Source organism: Thermobia domestica, chromosome 14 (genome assembly GCF_964235325.1).
Source record: "Thermobia domestica chromosome 14, izTheDome1.hap1.1, whole genome shotgun sequence".
In the NCBI taxonomy this organism is placed as follows: domain Eukaryota; kingdom Metazoa; phylum Arthropoda; class Insecta; order Zygentoma; family Lepismatidae; genus Thermobia; species Thermobia domestica.
Window position 1 is genome coordinate 73,807,127 of NC_137467.1, and position 24,888 is coordinate 73,832,014.

General features: G+C 34.9%; 1 protein-coding gene across 6 annotated transcripts in view; it reads left to right on the plus strand.

Moving 5' to 3' along the window:
• Positions 1–24,888, plus strand: part of LOC145669734 (T-complex protein 11-like protein 1) — a 195,505-nt gene that overhangs the window by 124,213 nt on the left and 46,404 nt on the right. For 4 of the 6 annotated variants that reach the window (XM_081738065.1, XM_081738064.1, XM_081738062.1 and 1 more), the window contains one exon: positions 13,799–14,011. In XM_081738065.1, the coding sequence (XP_081594191.1) occupies positions 13,812–14,011 (200 nt within the window). In that variant the 5' untranslated portion in view covers positions 13,799–13,811. Of the gene's footprint in view, positions 1–13,798; positions 14,012–20,343; positions 20,607–24,888 lie in introns of those variants that run through there. The other 2 variants (XM_081738066.1, XM_081738067.1) reach the window with 2 other exon arrangements.

A 24,888-nucleotide genomic window follows, 5' to 3' on the forward strand; every position in this document is an offset into this window, starting at 1 on the left:
AAACGTTAGAAAAATGCATATATGTTTCAGGAAACTTCAAACTTTCATTCAGAACCAGAAATCATGTTTATATTATCGCGATTTTTTTTTTTTTTTTGCGAAATTCGGCATTACTTGTGATAAGTGCGATTAAAAACGAAAAAGTGGAATTCTTGCTAATTATTGCTAATAATAACTAAAAACCGCATTTCCAACATTATTTGACTTAAAAATCGTTGCATTTAACCGAAAATGTGCACGACGCTAAATTAAGTTCTCCATAAAATCCGTAAGCTTGATGTCACTTTCTGGGATTTTCTTTTTTTTTTTTTTTTTTTTTTTGCTTACTGTGAATTTAAAAAGTAAGGTTATTGAAGTTCTCAACAGTGAGGATAAGGAAGTTGACATTGTATCAGTGTTAAATAGTTTTGAGTTAACCACAGGTCTTTTTCTATCAGCTTGTTACATTCAATGTGGTTGCTTGTCTCGAGTGTTGATGCCGAGAGATATAATTGTATTCCAAGTATAATTAATTGTTACTGGCATGAAAACGAACTTAAAAGAAGAATTGGTAATGTCTTGCTGCATGTTATCCTTTGACTAAGAATGAGGTTAGAGGAAGTGTTTAAATTTTTGCATTAATTTCCATATTTCAGTGAATGCATTAGCTAGAATGTGAACCTAATCAAGGTATATCCTCTTTTTTGTGTTAGATACACCTTACTATCAAAAATATACTGTTTACAAGACCGTATTTTTTTTTAAAAAAAGTGCTACATTTAAAAAATAAATACGATATAAATGCGAAAATTATTATAATTAATGCTATCAAAATTGTTGCGAAAAAGTTTCGTCTCTATCCTATGAAACCTGGAAATTCAATGCCGCGTTAAGAAAAGCCCTCCATTGACGTCTGTCCTTAGCCAACTGGACTGTTTCTACTTTGTATTCCTACTTCTGTATTCCTATTCCATTTTAATATTGTCCTTCCATCTGCACCTAGGTCTTTCTAATGGTCGTTTTCTGTTTATATTTTCAGTTAAAATTTTGAAAGCGTTCCTACTTTCTTCCATCCTGGCTACATTACCTGCCCACCTAAGCCTCCTAGATTTGATGAGCCTAACAATGTTTGGTAAATGATATAAATCATGTAGTTCCTCGTTATGAAGTTTCTGCCATTCACCATTCCCGTTTCTCTTGAGTTCGCATATTCGTCTTAGAATCTTGTTCTCAAACACTTTGTCTGTGTTCCTTTCTCAGAGTAAGCAACCATGTTTCGCAATCATACAGCACAACAGGCATGATTATCGTTTTACATATTTATATGTTGTAGAACCTACTGAATTTTTAAAGCAGGATACCGAAATTGTAACAAGTTCCCATCGACTGATGAGACAAGATAGTCAATTTTATTTATGAAACTTGAAGCACGCATGATCCGCCACCAAGGATGAACTGACCTGTCGGGCAACCGGACAAATGCCCGGTGCGCCCTTCTCTTTCCAAAAATCCATTTCGTAACTAGCTAAAATAACTTTCCCTGAAATATTTACATTATTTTCCTGGAATAAGACAATATAATTCACTTATCTTAGTGAATCTTCGTTGGTGATTACTTTTCAAGGGGCGTGTACGGTTGGCTAACCTGGTGTTACAGGTAATATTACCAGGGCGCCGCGACTGTCTTTTGTAATCAAACATGAAAGCAAGTAAGAAAGAAAAAATCAAACTGAATCATGAACATATTTCCGTTTATATGCGGGTGCATTGTCCTCAATGTTGAAACTAAATTGAACCTTATTCGTATATGCATGCTGCATAATGAATGGGTAATCCGTTTTTCTTAGGAAATAAATATTTCTTCCAAAGTATTGCGACCACTGGCATAGCGAAATTTTTCTTGCAGGACCTGTATTATAATTATTAGGGATGTGAAAAGTTACTTCTTCATAAGGCGCATTCGCAGGCCCGTATCCACGGGGAGCTAAGGGGCCCGGTCCCCCCATAATTTTCACTGGCCCCCTAAAATTTTCACGGTAGGCTTGCAAATGAACTATAATATGGTGATGAACTATAATATTAACGTGTGCTGCAAATAAATGGATAAAACCGGATGCTTCTACCATAACGTGTGCTACAAATTTTTAATTGGAATGATTTAGTATTTTAGAATTTTTTTATACTTGGGGGCAGAGCGTAGCTCATTTGAAATTTGTAATATTGTGTATTTAGAGAATTTAAGGATGGATTTAATTAATTTTTTTAGGATAAGAAATGAAATAATATTTTCTTTTGATATTTTTGACATTACATTACAAGCTATTAGGATTTGAAATGGTTTTAACTATAAAAAATTATTAAATTGTAATGGTACAGAAATTTAACTATTATGACTATTTAATATTGTAAATAGATGCAATACTTACAGGTAGTTTAGCTTTGATAATTTTTAATTGATGTTTTTTTTATTATGTGTTTTTAATTATAACTTTTTAGTTTACTTTCCATCCTCAACCAGCATAAATCCTTTATGGGATTTAGGTGCTTTCTGGTTGTAGCGTAGAGCTTAACTTAGTTTTTTTTTTTTTTTTTTTTTATGAAATGCTTTACTTTATTTTTGTATAGGAAAATTTTCTATAATTGTGGTGTGATGTTTACGTTACTTGTTTTTATTAAAAAAAACAGTTTGAATATTGCCTTCTTGTTTTATAATAAACAAAATAAATTTACAAAATACATGTAAGGATTTTGGGTACTTTACAATATGGTTGGGTCGGGCCACCCTAACTTCTACTGGGCCCCTACATTTTTGGGCTGGCTACTGGCCAGGACCCACCCCTACGAAAAAAACTTTCCTAACTCAACATACATTTGTACACTTTCTAAATAAAACTATACTTGTTTACCAGGGAAATGATTGATGTAGCATGAAAATTTGATCTGTTCTCTTCCTCTTATAAAAACAATCTAGTTTTCTGAAAATACAGGTGGAAGTATTTTACAATTACTCCCGTCTTTTCAGGTGCAGAATAATACCCGTTCAAAACTACATAGACGTAGTGGCTTGTAGTATTCGACCATTCTCCCCCCTCTCCCCGAAAGCTTGGACTCCGTGTAACAGAAAATTCTTAGTGCATGCGTGCTTAGTCATGGATGAGGTTGTCTCGGCAGCACGCATAGGATCGAAATAATAATAATAATAATAATAATAATAATAATAATAATAATAATAATAATAATAATAATAATAATAATAATAATAATAATAATAATAATAAACATTATTTTATAATCACATAATATTTAGTAACAATAATCTTCTTGAAGATATATAGAGGAAACTGTCATACGAGCGAAACAGCATAGGACTGAAACAGCGTAGGGCTGAAACAGGTTTTTGATCTGAAATTTCGGTCGTATGCCGTTTCGGTCCTGGTGCCGCATTTCCTCGGCAACTTGCCAATTTCGGAACCCTTAAGTTTTTCTATACCTATATGAAAGCGGCCATGACTGACTGATCACCATCTAGGCCAAACTTTAAACTAGAAACTTGTAATTCGGATATTACATACATGGAATTTGTGACGTAAGGCACTAGTAAGGAAAGATTTTTGTAAAATTGACGAGGAATAGAAGGAAATGGGGGTTACAGTTATAATCTCAGAATCCCTTAACGATCGAGTCATTGGACCTTATGCAGAATCGTTTTGACGTATGATTTGCGCCATGCTAAGGGTTTGACTAACACATAGTTATCAGAAGTGTATTCAGAATCTATGTTTGTCTACCACAGTCTCACATTGACTGGTCGAACCAGAGACCCCTCCTATCCGAGGTGAATACTAGCTCAGAGCCATAGTTCACCCCTGTTGTTGAGGGGTTATTGTTTTATTTTATTTTTTATTAGGCACGAAGACTAGAAGGAGCGTAAAATCCGAACCACGTGCTATTTCATTGGTATTCGAACTCAGATCCTCTTCACGAGGAACAGCAACGTTAACCAGTTAGCTATAAGGAGGCGCAATTTCGATTGGCTGATTCAATAATGGAAGCGTAAAATAATAATCAGAATTTATCACATTAGCAACAAACTTGAATTTTTGACAAGACCGGTCAACCAACGGTTCTAGGAAGCGTTAGAGGGCACATTTCTTGAGGATTTTTGAGGAGGCGTTCTATAGCCTCTTGCATGAACTCTTTTGTCCAAATCCACTTGAAACAAGTTTCAGCGGAACGTTAAAAACGGATTTTGCATTCTTTTGCAAGCAGATATTTGTTTTGAAATTCAAACTAGAGAAACAAAAACTTGAAGAATGGTGCAACGACCATCTATTTATCTATCTGCAGGTGATATTCCAACGAATTCTCACATCCGTTCCAACCTACACATACTCATCCTACATTCAATGTTAATGACTTGCTTTGCCAAAAACGGAAAGTGTACTTTCCTTATAACAGAAACGAGTTTTGACATGAAATACGTTTGCAAACACAACGAAACCGGTGATTGCGGTGAACTATTATCTCTGGTTTTCGACTTTCCCACTAAGAATGGTAAGGTTCAGTACTAAATTCTGGAAATATGATTTGACCTACTCTGTAGAAGAAATTGCAGATTACATTTTGTTTATTTTTATTATCAGGTCCTTCTTTTAAACTATGATGATAGAAGAAATTGCAGATTAGATTTGTTTATTTATATAATCATGTCCTTTTTTTTTTTTTTTTTACTATGAAGTAACTATGCAGTAAGTTATATAATAAAGTAATTATTCGCGGGCGGATCATCCGCAATTTTCCTTTCATTTTTTTGTGACAGTAAATTACGATATTATAAGAAAATTTATAAGACGCTAGGCAATTATAATATACAATACAATACAGTTGAATAATCAAGTCTACAATTAAATATTAGGAGGATGTTTTATTACCAAAAACAGAAACAGTTAACCTATTTTTTTTATGTGTGAAAAAGTAAATCAACAAATTTGTAAGTACAGAAAACTACTTTATTAATTCCTAATTGAATGTATAGGCTCCCCAACTGTAAATACTAAAAATAAAATAAAATAAAATGTTTAAAAGCATTTTGGGTTGATTTGTGTTCTTTCTTGACCATTTTGTGTATTATCCAGTGAACTCGGAGTTTACTTTAGCTTCTAGTAATTTTTTAAAAATAAATTCTAATACTATTGAGAAAACAAATATTTGATTAATTTTAACAATACTATTTAAATGCATTGGTAGAGATATTGATTCAAAATTGGAGATAAATAACTCGAATAAGGAAATTTATCCACTATCTTTATCACTCATAATTTTGGGATCAAAAGATTCAATATATTTCAATTAAAAAATTTCTTGTAGGCCTTATATCTGGAGAACTACATACAGTGTTGCCAAACCCAAACTATCAGTTAACTCAGTATGATGTTCTTATTCCGTAGAAAATACGAAAACTCGATTTAGGACCCTTTCAAAAATTTTGTGGCCCCTGATCCAAAAACTAATCATTGGCCAAGATTGGAATCTTTTGATCCATTTTTGGGTTTCTTAAAATTCTTGTTAGATTGAAACTACTATATTACGAAACAGTTACTTGTAACAAAACTCAGTAGGTGACTGGGACCTAGATCTGTAGTTGAATATATAAAATATTAATTTCGATCATTAAGATCAAGAGACATAAATAACTCAATTATATATCTGCTCTTTATCCTCCCAGAAAAATAATTCGTTAACAAAGATGTAGAAGTTTGATTAGATAGGAAAGAGTGAGATGGGACGAAGGAGACTATACAATTAATGGACGATATCAAAACAAAAAAAAAAAAAAAAAATCGTACGTGGAGACGAAGAGATTAGCAGAAGACCATAGAGCATGGAAGTTTCTCTCTCAGTTGCAGCAAGTGACCTGCCAATAATGGCAGGATGAAGGTCCCAACTGTCCTGGTTTGGGCGGGATTAACCAGAAATTCTATATTTTGTCCCGTATTTGTTTGATGTTGTTCACCGGTACTGTTAAAATCCCGGAATTTAATCTTACGTCTTTTGAATAATGAATATACATTATGTTAGTTACAAAAATAAATAAATAAATGAATGAATAAATAAAGTACAAGTTTGAAACTATTGCGATCGTAAGTCTCGAAAAATACTGATTTAAAAATTCAGCTGAGGTGACGATGACTGATCTTTTTAGCAGCATGGGTTGTAAGAAAAAATGTTCCTGTCGTTTTCATATATATTAAAATGGTTTCTTTTTTTCTTTGCATTGAAAATTCTTTAAAAACAAAACACTAAAAAAAAGTAATATTTTTAGTTATGTTTTTAACCCTTTATTTGGCACTGTTGCTTCCTACGTTCCGCGAAAGTTTTTTTTCTTTTTTTTTTTCATTTGTGGTTTCTTGATCTGTAGGAAAATATTTCAACGAAACTGTTGGTAATTACTGAGAGTATTCTTATGATATTTTACCATAATAGGGCAAAGCTGCTCAGTAGCTACCCATAAGACCTATTGTTGCTTTAATAATATATAATGGTAATGTTGCTTTGAAATAAATACCCTGTATTTTGTAACCAAAGTACAAAAATACTTTAAAAATTACGAAATTATGATCAGGATGACATGGTTCTACCATAAAAACAAACTAAATATTTTAAATGTAATGCTATTATTGCTTGCCAATTAAAGGGTTAACAGGTACGGAATTTTGTTGTTTCTATTATTAAGTACGACCATGAACATGTGGAATAGCGACACAATAATTAAAGATGTTGTTTTGTATTCGTGATTATGATGATGATACTTCTGCGAAATTTAATTTTTCATAAAAGTACGTGTCTTATGCATTTATGCTGTAAAAATAGAAATCCCAGACCTGGGAATTACAAAAATATCAGTAGCAATAAAACTAATTAGTAATGTTTAGAAATCTAGCTTTATATTTTGTCATATGAAGTTTTTTTTTTTTTAAATTTAGAAATCTGTCTAGTAACATGCATGTTTATCGATTCTTAAGGTACCCCCCACCCCTAATCCAGATAAATGAGTATGAACAGACCTAGAAATAATTGTTCCAGAATGGGTCAATCCATAGCTGGGAACCCTATAACTTATGGAGAGGAGAATGTTATCTGTCTTTTACTGTATCTTTGATGTATTTTCCATACAGTTTCCTCCAGATATAATAGTTTATTTTTATCTCACATAATCTTCGGATGGATGTGCTATTTTTTTCTTTTCATATACAGGACATTCGAAAACAACAATAAACAAGAATGGGAGATGAATTTTCCAATAAAAATACATACTGACATGGGAGCACAAATGTGTCTTTTCTTAGCTATAGCGCATCAAAAAGTGATCGAACGATATAGAAATGTCACAACCCGAGGAACTAACGTCAGATGAAGTTCGGGTACAAGAACGTAGTGATTATTTTGAGTCTAGATTCCATCAGTGAAAGAGATGGATATGGAATGTGTGTCAGTTTTTACTTTCCTGATCTGTGATTTTTCGTGTCCAGAAAAACTTACGAACTTTCTTCTATGCTTTGAGGCTAATGCTGCCGTTGCCCCTGTTTCACATACACTGGTACTTGTTTTGGATATAAACCAAAACAGTGGTTCGGATACCACTTTAAAACAGTAGGCCTTATCACATACAGCCTTGGTGCTGAAATGGGACATTACATTCCAATAAGAAAAATCAAATAGGCTTACATGTTCGAAATTCAATGTCACGTTAAATTCAAAACAAGCAAAAACAAATGACATTGTAAGATTTTCAAATATTACTAGCTGAACCTGCGCTCTCTACACAGCGCATCATTCGCATATGAGCATAAATCTCCTTCTCATTCCTCACAACATATGTACATGTCCCTTTACAGACACAAGTGAAAGACGTCTTGATGAAAAAAATCGGCAAGGGGTATCATAAAGGGGAGATTTTTTCGATTATTTTTTCTCAATATCTCGCACCGTTTGCAAGATTTGAGCCTACTTCCGGTTGGAGTTTCTAATTCATGTATGACCAGTGTTTTCTCTCTTCTTGCATGCAGTATGTAATAAGCAAATACATTACATATACGATTAATTATAATGTCAGTTATATATGGTGTTCATTGGGCAAAACACTCAAAAAATAAAGATTTATATTAAGACTCGAGAAATGGTTATCCTTCCTTTTTCACTATTATTTTGCCATGGAACAAACGCCTGATACATATACAACCCCAATATACAACATTGTGGTGTTGGAATGTATAACACATAGGATATGATGCTTTAGCTTTTTTTTTTTTCAATTTCAACGCTTCCAGTGTACCCTAAAGAAATGTAATAAAGAAATAATGGCCATGTTTTTTTTTTAAATATTCAATTAGAACTGGACAATCTACGCAAAATTTCCAATCGACCAGTGAAAACGTCATCTTTCTAGAGCCTGTAGTTTCCGAGATCTCATTGTCGAAAGGATTGACCACAAACATATAAACATAGTTTAAAAGAACTCAAAAGATGGAAGCACAATTCACATGCATTGATTTTAGAGAAGGCTTATTAAAATGCAAAGGCTTTGAACAATAATTTTATACCATAAACTTTATGAAAAAGATATAGTTAACTAATTTAGACTATTTAAAGTACAAATACTTAAAATGTTTGTCTCTGCTAAACGTGAAATCATACATAACCGTAAATGAAAGATTTGAAAGCCAAAGTTATAGGTTGGAGTTCAGGTGCTTTTAATTGCTATTGTAGCATTTTAATAGATAGATTATGACCCATGTGGTATCATTCCATTATTATTAAATTATACTCAAATACAACAAGGGTAATATAGTTGATAATAAATATAATTATTATTTTAGCAATTATATGTACCTTTTGTTATTCACAGACTTTTAATTTAACGGTTTGTATGTGGACATATGTCAGTGCTTCATTCATTTTAAGTATAGTCCTCAATTTTGAAGTTAAAGTTATGTATGCTAATTTTTATAAAGTTTTCTCGATTGTAAAAATTAAGTAAGCTGATTTTAATACTTCTATGACTACAGTTCATACGAGTTTCTACATAAATTCGTTAATTAATATTTAAAATACTGTAATAAAATTGTGAATAATTGTTTCTTCGTATTCATACGGTACTCATTGCAAAATCCTTGAGCAATATGAAGATTCCAGGATATAGATAGAACACGCAAAAATATAGACCGCCTTCCTGCCACAAATTGCCGGCCGGATACTAACTTCCTATCCCACTTACTGCTGTAGAAGAAAAAGCTTTAAAAATTAGAATGCTTTCCTATTTCTTCATCAATTATATATAAAGGATGTTAATAAAGGTTTCCTTTGTAATTTTAAACTGCACTTTGCAATATATTTTCTTTTATTTGGTTTTCTAGGATAATCGTTTTTTTTTCACTATCTCTATCTATTTTTTTTGAGACAATAGCGTTATCAGATAGTTAATAGAGGAAGGTTGAAGCTCTTCAATACAAATTTGAAACCACACACTTACCATCATTGAACATTAGCAGCAGTGGCGCACGCAAGGTGGGTTTTAACCTCCCTTGGGCAAGATACGAAAGATTGTACATTTACCATGTTAAGACTTGTATAGCAACATCTGAAATTATATAAACTTGGGAGCGTGAACCTTCTCCACCGTTTAACTAACTGCGTACGCCACTGGTTTACAACATTCACAAAATTGCAGAAATGTATTATGTTAATATGTGTATATTTTTTATGGAGTTAGAAGTGTATCGTACTCAGTAAAAAAGAAATAATAATAGAAGTATTAAAACAATTCTCTGAGGTTAACACTTATTATTTGTCGTCTACCCGTTTAAAGGGTTGCGTCCATTGTTCAGGACTTGGTACCCTTATACCCAGTGGCGGCAATTGGATGTTAAAAGCGGGGAGGGGGGAGGGAAGACGATCTGAATGTTTGTATATCAATGTTAGTTTTCCTGGTTGTTTATAAACTTTGTTTTGACGAAAGTGGCACAACTAATAGGATACGAGAACGTGTAGAAGAAATGAGCGCTCCTCTACCACTGAACCACTGCGACCCTTAATTTTTCAAAAAAAAAAACGGGTAAAATGAATTTGTTCAAATAATTTTTCTGGTGAATGTGTTTACATAATTATTGGGGAATTAAATAATTGTTCAAATAATTATTTGGATAAAATAAATAATTATTCGGATAAAATGAATAACTGTTCGAATAATTATTCAGGTAAAATGTACAATTTTTAAAATAATTTTTAGGATGAAACGAATAATTATTTAAATAATTACTCAGATAAATGAATAAGTGTCCAAGTACGTAATTATTTGGAAAATGAATAATTGTGCGTTTTTCCTAAATAAAGTGATAGTTATAAGGACCATTTCTTAAAATAATAATAATAATAATAATAATAATAATAATAATAATAATAATAATAATAATAATAATAATAATAATAATAATAATAATAATAATAATAATAATAAGTATTGGGCATGAACGAATAATTGAGGTGGGTGGAATTATTTGAATAAAATATAATTTTGACACTATTAGTCAACAGTATTATTCATTATACAGTAAGAACCCAGCAAATTATGATTTTCATAAAGGGAGATCTAAGAAGTATATGCCCCTAAATAGTATAGTTAGTTGAATTGGTAAAGGGCAAGTTAACTTTTTTTTTTTTTTAATTTGGTCTGGCGAGAAAGACGGTATCATTGGTATTATATAATATCGGGGAAACTGGTGATGTTAACACGCTATACATTTCACACGTTCTAAAATTGTATTGTGAGTGGGTTCTTAGACTAGAACTTCTAAGCATGATCTCATTAAGAATTTTGTGGGAACTTGTGTGTTATTATCTGTATGAAGGTTGAAACAAACTTTCGCTTTCCGTAATAATAATAAAGTAACTGAGTGACTTTATGACGGAGGTGAGTAATAGTTAAGTCATACTTTTACAAAAGGGCGGCAGCGTAGGTTAGAGAGAGTGTGTCACAATACTATGTCACTTGCATTCTCGAATTTTCTTCAGTTATATTTAGCTTCTGTAAGAATACTGGTTGCAAAAAGAAATCAACATTGTAAGCATTCAGATTATAAAAGTGGAGAATCTATTTATTAATTTGAATAATGTCGCTATGATAATATTGATTTTCTTGTAATGATTTGTTTTTAAAAATTCTAAAATATAGTAGCGTTTAACTAATTCTAAAGTATAGTACACAGAAAAATCCATTATCCGGATAGCGGTATATTGTACAGCGGGGGACACTTCTAAATGGTACACCTTAGCCGTAAATCTCCATATGGCTGTACCATTTAGAAGTGTCCCCCGCTGTACAAATATACGGAATACACATAGTTACTACAGAAATTTGTATGGGTCATATGTTATCCATGTGCTACGCACGTACTGCCCTTTTCCCATTTACATATGCCGTTGCAGGCTGTCTGGCATCTAACAGTCTTCTGTATATTACGTACGTCAACTATATGTTATATACGCCCATCTGTATGTGAGATCCTGGCCATATATATACACATTTCTTTGTTTCATACGGAAAGTATATAGATAAACATTTATACGGAAAGTATTATAAAACATACGTTTTCAGTTATACGTTTGCTGCAGAGGTGCTATGCGATAACCACGTCACCTGTTAAGATGAAACTGAAGTACACCCTCATCTAACACGGTGGAACATCGATAACTCAAAGTTAAAGGAAATATATAAAAATTCGAGTTATCGATTTTTTCAAGTAATCAGGGTTCGAGTTATCAAGGTGTCCACAACAAAAATTCGAGATACTGAGGTTCCGCGTTCGTCATTAAAAGTGACTATATACCCTCAATAACTCGAAGTTGTATTCGTTTGTCCAACCTCCATATAATTCGAACTTGTGAAAATTCCAAGGAAGAAGAGTTATTGACCTAGAAAGAGGTGGGGTCTAGACATGAGTAAAACACAATTACAGTACACATTAGCAACCATGACAATTGCGTACAAGCATAGAGTTATAGCTTCGAGTTATCGAGGTCACATCAAGACAAATACGACTTATAGAGGTAAACTTCGACTTGCATAGGTTCACAGATAAGGAAGTTCGAGTTACTGGAGTTTTTAAATATGATTATGGAACCTTTAAAATTCGACTTATGGAGGTTGTAATTTTTAAACACTCGACATACAGAGGTTATTTTAACATTGAGTGTTATGGAGAGTTCAAGGAAATGTTTTTTTTTTTTTTTTTTTTTTTTTTTTTTTTTTTTTTTTTTAAATCGTGTTATCGATATCTAACTGTATTTCAATATGAGACTAGCAAGACGCGGCAAGAAATTTCAATGTTTGAGGGTAAATCTCCATGCATAGTTTTCGAGAGATCGAAGAAGAAAAATAAAAACATAAAAAATAATTTTTCATGTTTCGCTAGAAGGTATGTTGTTCGTTTCTATTCATAGTTTTTATTATTCTGAAACGGAAATTGCTTATTCATTCATGTATTGCATATGCATTTTTTAAAAATGCTCTGTTAAACAGCAGATTATAACGGTGACACACAGAGTCCTAACAATAACCCATCTACTTCCAATAGTGATGCATATGCTGCTTGTAAAATTTTCAAAGTTTCTCGGAAACATACTAACAAGGTAAGAGAGGGAAATTACATATGGAACAAGTGGAAGATGGTTTATACACCAATCGAAAGCACGAATGACACCTATTACGAAACTGTGGTAAAAATTTTCCGAATGCATATACTGTGCGAGTTATATTAATATACAGGGTGTCCAGAAAGTCTGTTGCCATCCCTAGAAATCGAAAACGGTGAGACAGATGCCAAAAGAAGAAAACACGTTTGTCATCTCAAAAGTACAACGCATCAAAGTAAAAAGTATTGTCCGATGAAGGTTCTAGCCAGTGTACTTATAGAAACGAACGTTAGCGTAGAGTCTACTATTCGACTTGATTAGCGCTTTGAGTGTCTGTTCGTTTGCTTCACGAGAATCCTCATAAAAGTATCCGATTTCGATTAAACTTGGTATGTCTTCCTTGCACTTGCAGAAGTAACTTTATTGTTTAAGGTTGCAATATAACGAGTATAAAAGGGGTAAAATCAACCATATGTTGCAAGTTGAGACATGTAAATGGAACTCTGATTTTTATAGAATATTGTGTATGTTTTGAAAGAAATTAGGGACTTACTCCTATAGGTTGAGGATGAGTTAGCGGTGGCTCGTGGTAGAGCGCTTACCTCTGGTGCGTGGGGTGCGAGCTTCGATCCCCGGCGAAGTAAACTTGTGGTGGACAACAGCGTGTCCGTGGGTACTCTCGTTTCCTCCTACATTATCATTCCACCAATTCTTCCATCATCATTCGGTTGCCTTAATCATTCGTCTCCTATAGCAAAATGAAATGAAATCTTTAAGTTTAACGTCCCACGGTTATGCCGGTTAGGCTAAAGGAGACGGTGATAATGAGAAATAAGTGAAGTGGTGGAATGAAGAAAGTGGGAAGAAACGGGAGAACCCCGAGAAAACCCACGAGCACGTTGTTTGTCCACCACAAAGTTCACACGGCGCGAGCTGGGATCGAACCAGGGACCCCAAGCACCGGAGGTGAACGCTCTACCACTGAGCCACCGCGTCCCCATCGTCTCCTTTAGCCTAACAGACATAATTGTGGGATGTTAAATTGAAAGATTTCATTTCATTTTTTTTTTAAATTTCTTTATATTGTATTTAAGTTGATTGTTATTATTCATGCATTCGTTTTTTTTTTCAGAGTCCTGAGGGAAATGGATAAGCATGAAAGTAATTCATCGTCAGGGAAGAGACGTGATCAGGAGATGAGTCGAAAGTTAGAGAGCGACAAAGAAAACCAGCTCGGACGTCCGGAGTCGTTACCCATCGGAACCCAACCTCGTCAAAGAACTGAGAGTGAAGCATCAGGAAGCAGCGATGAATCCAAATCTCCGCAGTCAGATACAGGAAAAAGGTAAAGAGTTTCATTTAATTCCCACTCACAAAAGGGCAATGTAACACGAGTACTTCTATAGATACGTTTTAAGAAGAAAAATGTAATAATAATAATAAAACCTGCTTTTAACTTGTTAGTTATGTCAATCGAATGAAACTTGTCGTTTTAAGTAAACGGGAAGTAATAACTGTTACAGGAGATCAAATTATAATCTTTTTGTCACTTTTATAGTGATCAGTTCGGATCAAGATTCTGAGTGCCAATATTTTGTAAATTTGCGAGTAAAATCGATTAATTCACAATATATATATATATAAGGAATTTATTTGTGAAGGTGCTACACCTGTAACTAAAAAAGTAAGGTAGAAATAACATTTTAAAAAACAGTCTTGCTCATGACCATGTAATTGGAAAAGGAAGTACTGCGCGTAATATAAGCACTTGAAGATTATTGATCGATTTACTGAACATTCAGCAACAGTGACATCAAATAAGCAATTTGAGCCTACAAGTTCTAATCAGGGTGCGAAATCTTTGAAAATGGTGGGGGGAAGAAGTTCAGCGATCCACACTAATGCTTCGTGAAGCCTCCCAAAAGTTGAAATTTTAATGTATTATTATTATTATTATTATTATTATTATTATTATTATTATTATTATTATTATTATTATTATTATTATTATTATTATTATTATTATTAATAATAATAATAATAATAATAAATATTCAAACTAGTCGACATTATTATTTAAAAATACTTTAATGTTATTTATTCATTTAACCAAAATTGATAACATATCTACTGCATTTAATATACACTTCGATGTGTATGGTCCAGGTTTAGAGTCCCGTGGGAGCACAGTACCCTTGTGTTTACCATCATATTGAAGACTGCATTCACGAAAATGCGGTAGAGATCTATAAGTCAGAAATAATACTCCCTGAGAACCGATGTCCTAAACAAGCATTAGAACTACTAACTTGAAGCACTTCACCTGGCCAGCCATAGATCCCCATGAGCAGTAGAGTCAGAGCATAGTTTTTATTATTTATAAAATTCCCGTTTCTTCGCTAAGTATTTAGTATTTCGGTTTGGTCGCTCAGATATCCGGTCACTTATATAAGTCTAAATAATACTATGTATTTATATTGCATTATTAGCAAGAATATATTATTATAAATAACAGATATGATTTCAATACAAATACTTGATAGACAACAAAAAGCCGTGCTGCCTCAGTGGTTGAGCGCTCACCTCAGGTGCGTGGAATCCCTGGCTGGATCCTAGCTCGCGCCAAATTCTGCTTGTATACAAACAATTGTGTGTGGGTTTTCTTGGGGTCCTCCCGCCTCCTTCCACTATCTTAATCCACCATTATTATCTATCTCATCATGACCGTCTTCTTTAGTTTTACTGAATATTCGTAGGACATTAAACCTTAGAAAGTGAAAGCACAAATACAATAATACGATTGATTTGCTTATTTAAATTTAGTGTCCTTTTTCAGCAGCGAAACTATGAGATGTGGACTTACAGTTTAAGGTGGAATGCGAACCACGGTAATCGATCAAATTTTTGTAAGGCGCTTCCACCGGGAATCGAACCCGGGACCCCGTGCACCGAAGATGGTGCGCGAATGCTAGCCAGTAGACCAGCGGAGAGAGCCACAATAATACGAGTAATGAATGATTGTGTTACTGTATTTATAGACCTAAAATATAGTTTGCAATAACGTATCTTACCTTAGAGAAAAAATTTAAGATTAAACTTCACTTTCTTTCCGTGTGTAACAAGAGTTGAACATGTGACGGCCAGAAGAAACCCACGCATGAGCAGCAGTAACAGCATCCCATAATTTTAAAGGAGATCCACTGAGTTTAATTGTTAATAAAGATTGAAAGGTACTCGCCAATATATGGTTTCTTTCGAAACTTTTAATATGAACAACACTGAATCCACGTTCACAGGCAGCAGTTGATAATGGCACAGGACGAACTTTCCGTGTTAAATCTTTAAGAACTTGAAAATCATTTACCGACTTAGAACTTGACTTGTACTCTCTCCATTCTGATACTGTAGAACCCCCCGTTTGGTCTAGTGGCTAGCACGCTTGACTTCGGTTAACGTGGTCCCTGGTTCGATTCCCGGTGGTGTACAGTTGAACGACCAAAGTGGTCGGATTCCATTATAATCAGTAGGTCCACGTCTCCTTTAGCCTAGCAGGCATAAACGTGGGACGTTAAACTAAATCAAATCAAGCCATTCTAACACTGCAGTATCAGGATTTAATCCAAACAATTGAGCTTCTTTATATACGTCTACCTTACCGTATAAACCACTCATGTTATTACGATCTTTATTTTCAAACACTGAAAAGCACTTTAGGACATCATTAGAAGGAAACTTTCTTTCCACTTCTTCTACTAAACCCTGGATTACCTGCCCCCTTATTTGATCAAACTCACTATCATCACTCCCTGTATATGACGCTTGTCTGCAGTGCACTAATACAAAGACTTTGGTAGGCATCATCTTTCATACGCATTTCTCTCAGAGCTTGGATTAAAGATTCAATTCTTGCTCTATTTCATTGTACGAAACTGGTTCCTTTTGCATGGTTTTACTAATATTAGACAGAATGGACGCAATATCCAGAAGAAAACCAAGCAATAGAATGTTCTTTTTCTCCAACAGTTTTTTTTTTAATACCACTCAGTTTAAAACTATCTCTGTTGAAATGGACAGCATTTTCATACTCCAAAAGTAGGAATTGCATTATACAAGAAAAATATGTAAAGACTGCAAATAATACATGCTCCTCATTTGAAATCCAACGTATGTGAAACAATCTTTTGATTTTTAGCAGTCCTGCGGCGTCTGTGACTGTCACGATACTTTTAAGTTATGCAGCTGTATGAAGTTCGCCTAACAAACATTCAAAGTTGTGAACAGCATTCACAACATCAAAAACTCTTTCAGATACAAGATCCATTCGATGTGCCATGTAGTGTACGCTAGTTAGGCACTGGTCGACATTTCTTCTAATTTGGACAGCAACACCTTGTTTCTCCTAGTAAACACTACATCGCCGTCCGAACCAAATCCAACAAACTTTTCTTTAAGATTAAAAATATGCCATCTTCGGAAAACGCTTGAATAATGTTCTCTTCAAGGAATTTTGCATCGGCATTTTCTACAGGCACTAATTTATAAAAGCAACAACAATGGTTATTTTCTTCGTCCACATATGTTACATATAACAGCAAGTGCTTATCCGCAAACCTGTTTGTAGATTCGTCAACTGTTTAAGAAATTTTACCAATCTTTCACGCAACTGGTACTCTATAGAATAAAGGTCTCCATCTCGTCACAACGAAACAGCCGACAAAGTTAAACACCTGATACCTTTACAACTAAAGTACGTTTTTTAAAAACAGGCATGCATTCAAATTTATTGTTTGTTTGAAAATTTTCATTATAGACCTACTTATATTTTCATATTAAGGTGTCCCCCCTTACATATTTTGGTGGGGGGGAAACGCAAGTATAAAATTTTTGGTGGTGGGGAAATCCCTCCCGCCCCCCCCGGGATTTCGCACCCTGGTTCTAATATTAAAAAGCATCAAGGTACCCATTCTCTAAAATAGGAATCACCAAATGGCGTCATGCGAAAATAAAAATAAAAAAAGAATGATTTGTTCTTTTTCTTAGCTCAATGCGCAACAGGAGAAATGTAGTTGGTCGTCACAATATCCACAGTATACAGAGTGTTTCCAAACAACAGCGACAACGTTTGGAAGGTGATTCCTGACACGAAGATAAGACAAAAAAGTATAGACCATCGTGGATGCGCAAATGCTTCCTTTCGGAGTTACAGGCTGCCGAAAACATGAAAAAATAAACTTTAAAGGTCCATAGCCTGACACCTACTATAGTCGGGTTAAGACTTCATTTAGGAACTAGTAAGTGCCCTATCCAAAAATCCAAGTTTCAGAATCCTGCGGTACTTCTGCAACATTTTTTATAGAGGTAGTTGGTGAGTACTTCCAAGTTATATGCCCGTAGCCAAACTCCCTGTAGAAAAGGGAGTTGCCTTAGTATTTTAGGATTTATTTTTTCATGTTTTTGGCAGCCTGTAACCCCGAAAGGAAGCATTTGTGCACCCAGGTTGGTCTATACTTTTCGTATTATCTTATCAGGAATCACCTCCCAAACGTTTTCGGTGTTGTTTTGAAACCTCCCATATAAAATATCAATCGAGTGTTATGCAAGGCAAAACACCAACTGTACCGGGCCGAGTTTTAGAAGAATGCTCTTACCTCAGGCCCTAATTCTTCTAACAACTTGAGACAAGAAGCAAGAGAGACAGAACAGCAATTCAGGATATGTATGACGTACGAAGATTCAGTTCACTGTCACTTGTAGGGAGGAGGGCAAGGGAAATGGCGGAATTATGATTCTACCTTGTTCAAGGTGACCAGAACTTTTACTTTTAAAAAAGGGATGCATACGAATCGACGATGGGGGGGGGGGACTTCCACATTGCATTTTGGGACTCAACAATGTTTTCAATTTACAAAATACACAAGTAAGAATGATAACACTGCGTTTCTAACTTAAGTACTATCCCAAAATACTTTTAACTACTTCAACACTCAGAATTACCACTCAATTTCCACTTGAACCACAGAACACTCAATTGTCATTTGAATATTCAGAAGTTCTAGGCACGGCTGAACCTTCTCAATGAGTGTTGGTACGGAAGAGTGTAGAGTTAGCGTTAACCATTTATATTTTGAATAATAATTACGGAACACCTGGATCATATTTGCTTAAAAACGGGACATTTAGGCGTCCCGCTTGAGAATCAGAAAAAAAACGGGACAACAGTTGAAAATAAGGGACTGTCCCAGCTAAAACGGGACGTCTGGTCACATTGACTTTGTTCTAGGCCTGCAGTACATTAGTGGTTGGCCATCTTCGCTCTAAAGAATCTAATCCTTCAATAGATGCAAAACTAGAAATCCTGCAATTCAAAATAATACTTTCTCATTCAGCCAATTCTTCCATCATCATCCACCTGCTCTGATGGTTGTCTCTCTCAGCCTAAAGGGCATGATCGTCGGACGTTAAACTGAAAGATGTCATTATTTTGTATAGTTCATATATGCATTCGAAGTTGATTATGTCAAATACGTATTTTTATCTCGTAGCACTCTCCTGGACAGGATAAATACGCACTCCACATGAAAGTTTGGCTCTTTGTTTCGTATTGCCTTGTACACTCATCGTCTGCCCCTTCGGCATTTTAAACTCTTGTGTCCTACTAGCTACGATCCGTGCATATTCTGGTAGGCTACGAGATAAATCTAGCATCGAAGCTATATGTGATGTCAACCTACAGCTTGATGAGTCATCTAAAACCATGGAAATAGAACTCGCTGCTTCGAAAGTAGTGGAAAATAGTTTTCTTTTGTCATTCAGTAATTACACTCATATTCTTGTCTATACACAGCTGGTGGGCAAAAAAGTAGAATAAAATTTACATTAGTGAACAAGTTTTGTTAAATAAAAAAGAAAAAAAATCTTTATTGTCATTATCTTGTGGTACCGGTACCTACCAATATTTTTAATCTCCACGAGTTAATCATGGTAATTGGTGCTCTTATAATCAAAATTATTATTACAGTAATGAACAGCCATACTATGTATTATTTTGTTTTGATAGAGTTGATTACAATCAGTACGTTTTGTACATGTTATAATTCTTGATGATTTCAGAGGGCAACCAGGAAGATCCCCCCCCCCTCCCGAAGCTATGGAATTCCCCACGTAATCATACCTCCTATTGTCCTCAATGTCTGAAATCCGCCCGGTGGAAATCTGAAATCATTACTGGTTATTATTAACAAAAAACACAATAGTTTGGTTATGGTACTTGATAATAAGGTTTGCACCTGAAAATATTAAACCTCATTTGAATACAATAATAAGCATAATAAATTACCAAAAGGTGCAGTTTTACTAACGGATTCACAGATTGTAAAATGTACAGAAAAAAATGTACAAGTCCTTAATGTATCCATTTGATGTCGAGAACAGAACCCAACCAACCCCCGCAGGGCTTCTAACCCATTCCTCCTCCACCTCCTACTCCTACTACTTATACTATGGATCCGTATAGTAATACTACACGTACCAAAATATATGATAAAGAACAAGCACCAAGAAAAGTAAAATAAATAAAATAAATAAATGAATAAATAAAATTAAAAAAAATACATTTCACAATATGAGGATGTAGGTGACAAGAATCTATATCCGCGCCTCAGAAAGTTGACCTTGAGGTTTAAAAAATGGTTGAGACAGAAAAAGTCGAAATTATAAATGTAAATAAAACAAAAAAGGAGTTAAATGCGAACTTGAAAATAATCGACAAAATTCAGGCATTTATAGAGAAGTCCTGTTATTAAAGTGGTGATTTAAATAAATAAATAATAGTAAATACTTTAGTTTGATCAAAGAGCCTCTTTTCTCAGGGTGATGTATGCATATCAATGTTTTTGTCAAAATTTGTGTGTAGGTTTCTTCTGTGGGTTTTTAAAATTTCTGTAAGTTCAGATAATATACTTCTTTATGTGTGAATGTTAACTTTTGTAGTTTTGTTGTATACCCTAGATACTTGACTGCAAGCTCATTGTCTCAAAACCAAACTTTTTAAATAATTTTTTTCCGGGAGAGGAAGAATCAAAATGTGAGGGGGGGGGATGCAGTTGGATACTATTTGCCAAAAGATTTACCCTGTATACACGGGCTAATGTTTAGCAGAAGGTGTCCAGCAATCGTTTCTAAAAACTTTTACAATTTCGGTAATTTCTGTTCACATTAGTTTAGTTTAGGTTAGGTTAATTTATGTCAGAGTATGTTAGTGTAGGAGTCCAGCATAATTTTGCAAAAAATGATAGAATTTAGCTTATTTCTGCTTATATTAGGTAAGTTTAGGTTAGATTTGGTTACGTTATGTTAGATTTAGGCTAAGTACATGCATCATCCATTTCTCCTGTAAATTTTGTTTTTTACGTACTTCTGGACCCCTTCTGCTAACGTACTTGTGGACCCCGTCTGCTGAACATTTACCACCTAACCTAAACTAGCCTAAACGAATTTAGCCTAACCTAACCTAGCCTAAAATAACTTAACCTAACCTAATCTAACGATTTTTAATGTTACACTTTTTTTTTTTGTAGGTTTAAAACTGGAGGAGTACCTCTAAACTTAAACCGAAAGAATTGTTGAAAAATTATAATTCTTTCTCAAATTTTCTTATTGTTCCACTGGGCGACATGGCATAGATATCACGTGACATAGATAAAATTCAAGGGGACCACTGGAAGTAATTGTTGGAAGTTCACAATTATCTTACGATTTTCGTATAAATACGGCTTCCGGACGTGTAGCATATATAAAGTGCGGAAAATACAAACAAACCTGTGCTAGGTGGCAACTAAAAACCACGAATGTTATCTAAGCGAGTCAGGGCACAGCGAAGATGGTGAGGCCGCTCAGAAGCGCGGGATTGGGTCCCAAGGCAGTAGGCGCATCAACGATGACGGGTGTGCATGTTAACGAGGGTAGTGAAAAGAAGTATATTTTGGCAATGATAGTTTCAAAAGCACTTGTAATGGTTTAATATTAGTAACACTTCTTTGTATAGGTTCAGTACACTGTGCAGGAATACATTTGACGGTGGAAAATAGCATCTAATAGAGTCATCTTTCATATGCACTCACTTATTTTATTCGTCGTATAGCACTTGTAATGTTTTTACACGTGTAAACCTAAAATATAGCTAAATTACTTTGTATTTAATTAATTCTGTCGCCTGAAGAAATTTGTTCCTTATAAACATGTCTTTTCATGCAAAGTATGGGATTTTACTTGTAAATCTTTCAAAATGTTGTACGCCAAAATTACACCAGCACCTCAATCTATCTCAGCTCCGGGGAGCATTTTATATATGAAGAAGTGGTGGCTCAGTGGTAGAACCTCAGGCGTTCGGGGTCTTGGTTCGATCCCAGCTCGCGACAAGTGAACAAACACCGTATGCGTGGGTTCTCCCGTTTCATCCCACTTTCTTCATTCCACCGTTACCATACATCTCATCATTATCGTCTCCCTTAACCTCGGTTCATAATCATGGGATGTTAAACTAATATATGGCGGGTGGGTGTGTAAAGTGCGTTAAGTCAAAAGTTAGTGCTTTACGCAAGTCGCATTTGAAGTTCGAATATACATCCAAAAATCCGGTTTTGGGTTTCAAACATAAATAAACAAATAAATAAAAAACAGTCCTATTAACATGAAGAGCTACAACAGCTAATCATTTTCCCAAAACCGGATTTTGGATTTATGCCTAAACTTTCAAATGCGATTTCTGGAAAACACTAATTTTTGACTTAACGCACTGTACACACCCATCCGCCATATAATAAAGGAGATGCACATAAATTGTGTGCGGCTTTTAATTAATAAATAGTGATGTTCTAAAATCACCTATACGTACTGTACTTGTTGATAATCAAATAGAAGTAAAAGGTCTGTCAATCGCACAAAAGTCCAGTGCCGTGCCGTGAGGGAGTCGATTGGGGCAACGGCCCCGGGCGCCGAATTAAGGGACTGAAAAAGTCGGGAGGAAAAGAGTTGAGTTGATTTTAGTTTAGCGTCCCTTTCAGCAGCGAGGCTATATGAGACGTGGACCTACTGATTAGCGTGGAATCCGAACCACATGAGCTCCCGCCGGGAATCGAACCCGGGTGGGAGGAAAAGAATATATATATATATATATATATATATATATATATATATATATATATATATATATATATATATATATATATATATATATATATATATATAATGGAACGAAAAAAGTAATAAGAAGTGCTCAAAAGACAGAAAAAGCAGGGGTTATTTTTGAAAATTTTTTACGCTTCGCGTCAGGTCTGTCGATCTCACTCATGCATAGGAGCCCCGTTGTATACCCCTTGGCCCGGGCGCTGTTTTTCCACGGCACGGCACTGTTAAATTCTTTTGTTCCGATTTCTTAAATTAACTAACATGCTGCAGGTACTCCTGAAGCATTTGTTTAGGAAATATAAATAAAATTATAATGGGCGGTTTTTAAAAACTTAACCCCAAAAGGAAATTACTCGTATGGCAGATAATAGGATTATTTATTTATTCATATTTTTGGGCATTACCGGCATCTACGTTCTTAATCTCGTCACGTATAAGGGATGATGTCCCTGACGATAACACTATCCAGGAAAAGTGGGAGGAAGGAAGTGGCATAGAACCTCCATATCAGGTACTATTTAATGGCTGGCCTGTAAAAGATGTTCACCGTTTCGACCGAGTGCTCCCATCGGGAATCGAATCCAGAACCACTCACATCAAAGTTGAGTGGTTAATTACTACGCTACACGGGGGTGCAGAATATGATTATCGTTGAAATACCTTATTTATAAAACATGAACAAAATCACCGTAGGTATGTTCTAAAAAAATCCGAAAAGAAAAAGGACACCCCAAAAGTAAATTATCTTTCGTGGTCATTTTTGTGAAAAATAACTTACACCATGTTGCAGGACTATTAATGAAACATTTATTTCTGTAATATGAACAAAATTACTGCACCCATATTTGAAGAAGTCTTTCGGAAAAAAAAAAAAAAAGCCCAAGAGTAATTTACCTCTTGTGGATTCTTTCATGAAAAATTTAATACGGCACAGTGTAGGGTTATTAATGAATTATTTATTTATAAAATACGAACAAAATCTCCTAAGTCGTTTTTGAGAAAATCTTTTTAAAAATCATTTTCTTTCCCTCAATAGTAACCTGCCCATTGTGGATTTTTTTTTTTTTTTAAATAAATGACATCATATTGTGGGGTTATTAATGAAAAACGTAGGTTTTCATTTTCTGTCCAGGTGCCTCATTTCGTATCAATTTGCGTTTTGGAATCATGTATTCTCCGCAGATTTCTTCCACACCGCAAATTTTGCGAAAACATTAGAAATTAGGTCCTAAGTACTTCTTGCGTTGATTGTGACGTATCAGTGCTCCATCGATTGTGTGCATGGAGTATGGGATGTAGAGGAGTCCTCAGTAGACGTAGTATTTCAATGCCCCAACAACTTACGCGTGGCGCCTGGAAAGAAAGATTGTTCGAACCGTCTCAACTGAGGATGCATGTTATCCTACTGGAAGATGCGGATCTGCAAAGTGTAAAAATAGAGTCAGAGGACAGGTTTGGCGACGTTACGATTGAACAATCCACTAGTCATATTCTCCTGAATGAAACCTAGAGGCGAGTGGGGTTGCCCCATCCCACAACACCAGAATGCCAAGTGTGCGTCCAGTGTAGCAAGTGCAAACGCGAGTACAATCCGAGCCACCATAGCCCCTATGGGAGCAAACGAACAGTAAATAATTGATTGTAGGAGACAGGTCGGAATTTCCGCGTTCCTGTCAGACGACTAATTCTTACACCTGCATATCGCCGAGAATATCTGCTCTGATGTTGGGAGAGAGTGTAGTGGCGATGCAAAATGCATGACGGTTGTATACAGTGATGAAAATCGCTTCTCTCTCAGATACCTTGGAAGTTGTATACGTGTCCGTAGACGTTGCAGGTGAACGACAAAAATTCAGCGTACGTTCGCACTCGTCAGACTGGTCGTATATTTGGTATTCTGGTATTAAAAACGGGGCAAAAAACCTACAATTCTTGCTCTGCTTTGGTCTCTATTCAGGTAAGAGTGGATAGTGAATCGTACAATCGAGATGATACTAATCCTGCCCTCTGACCGTAGTGTGTGGGATCCTATCTTCC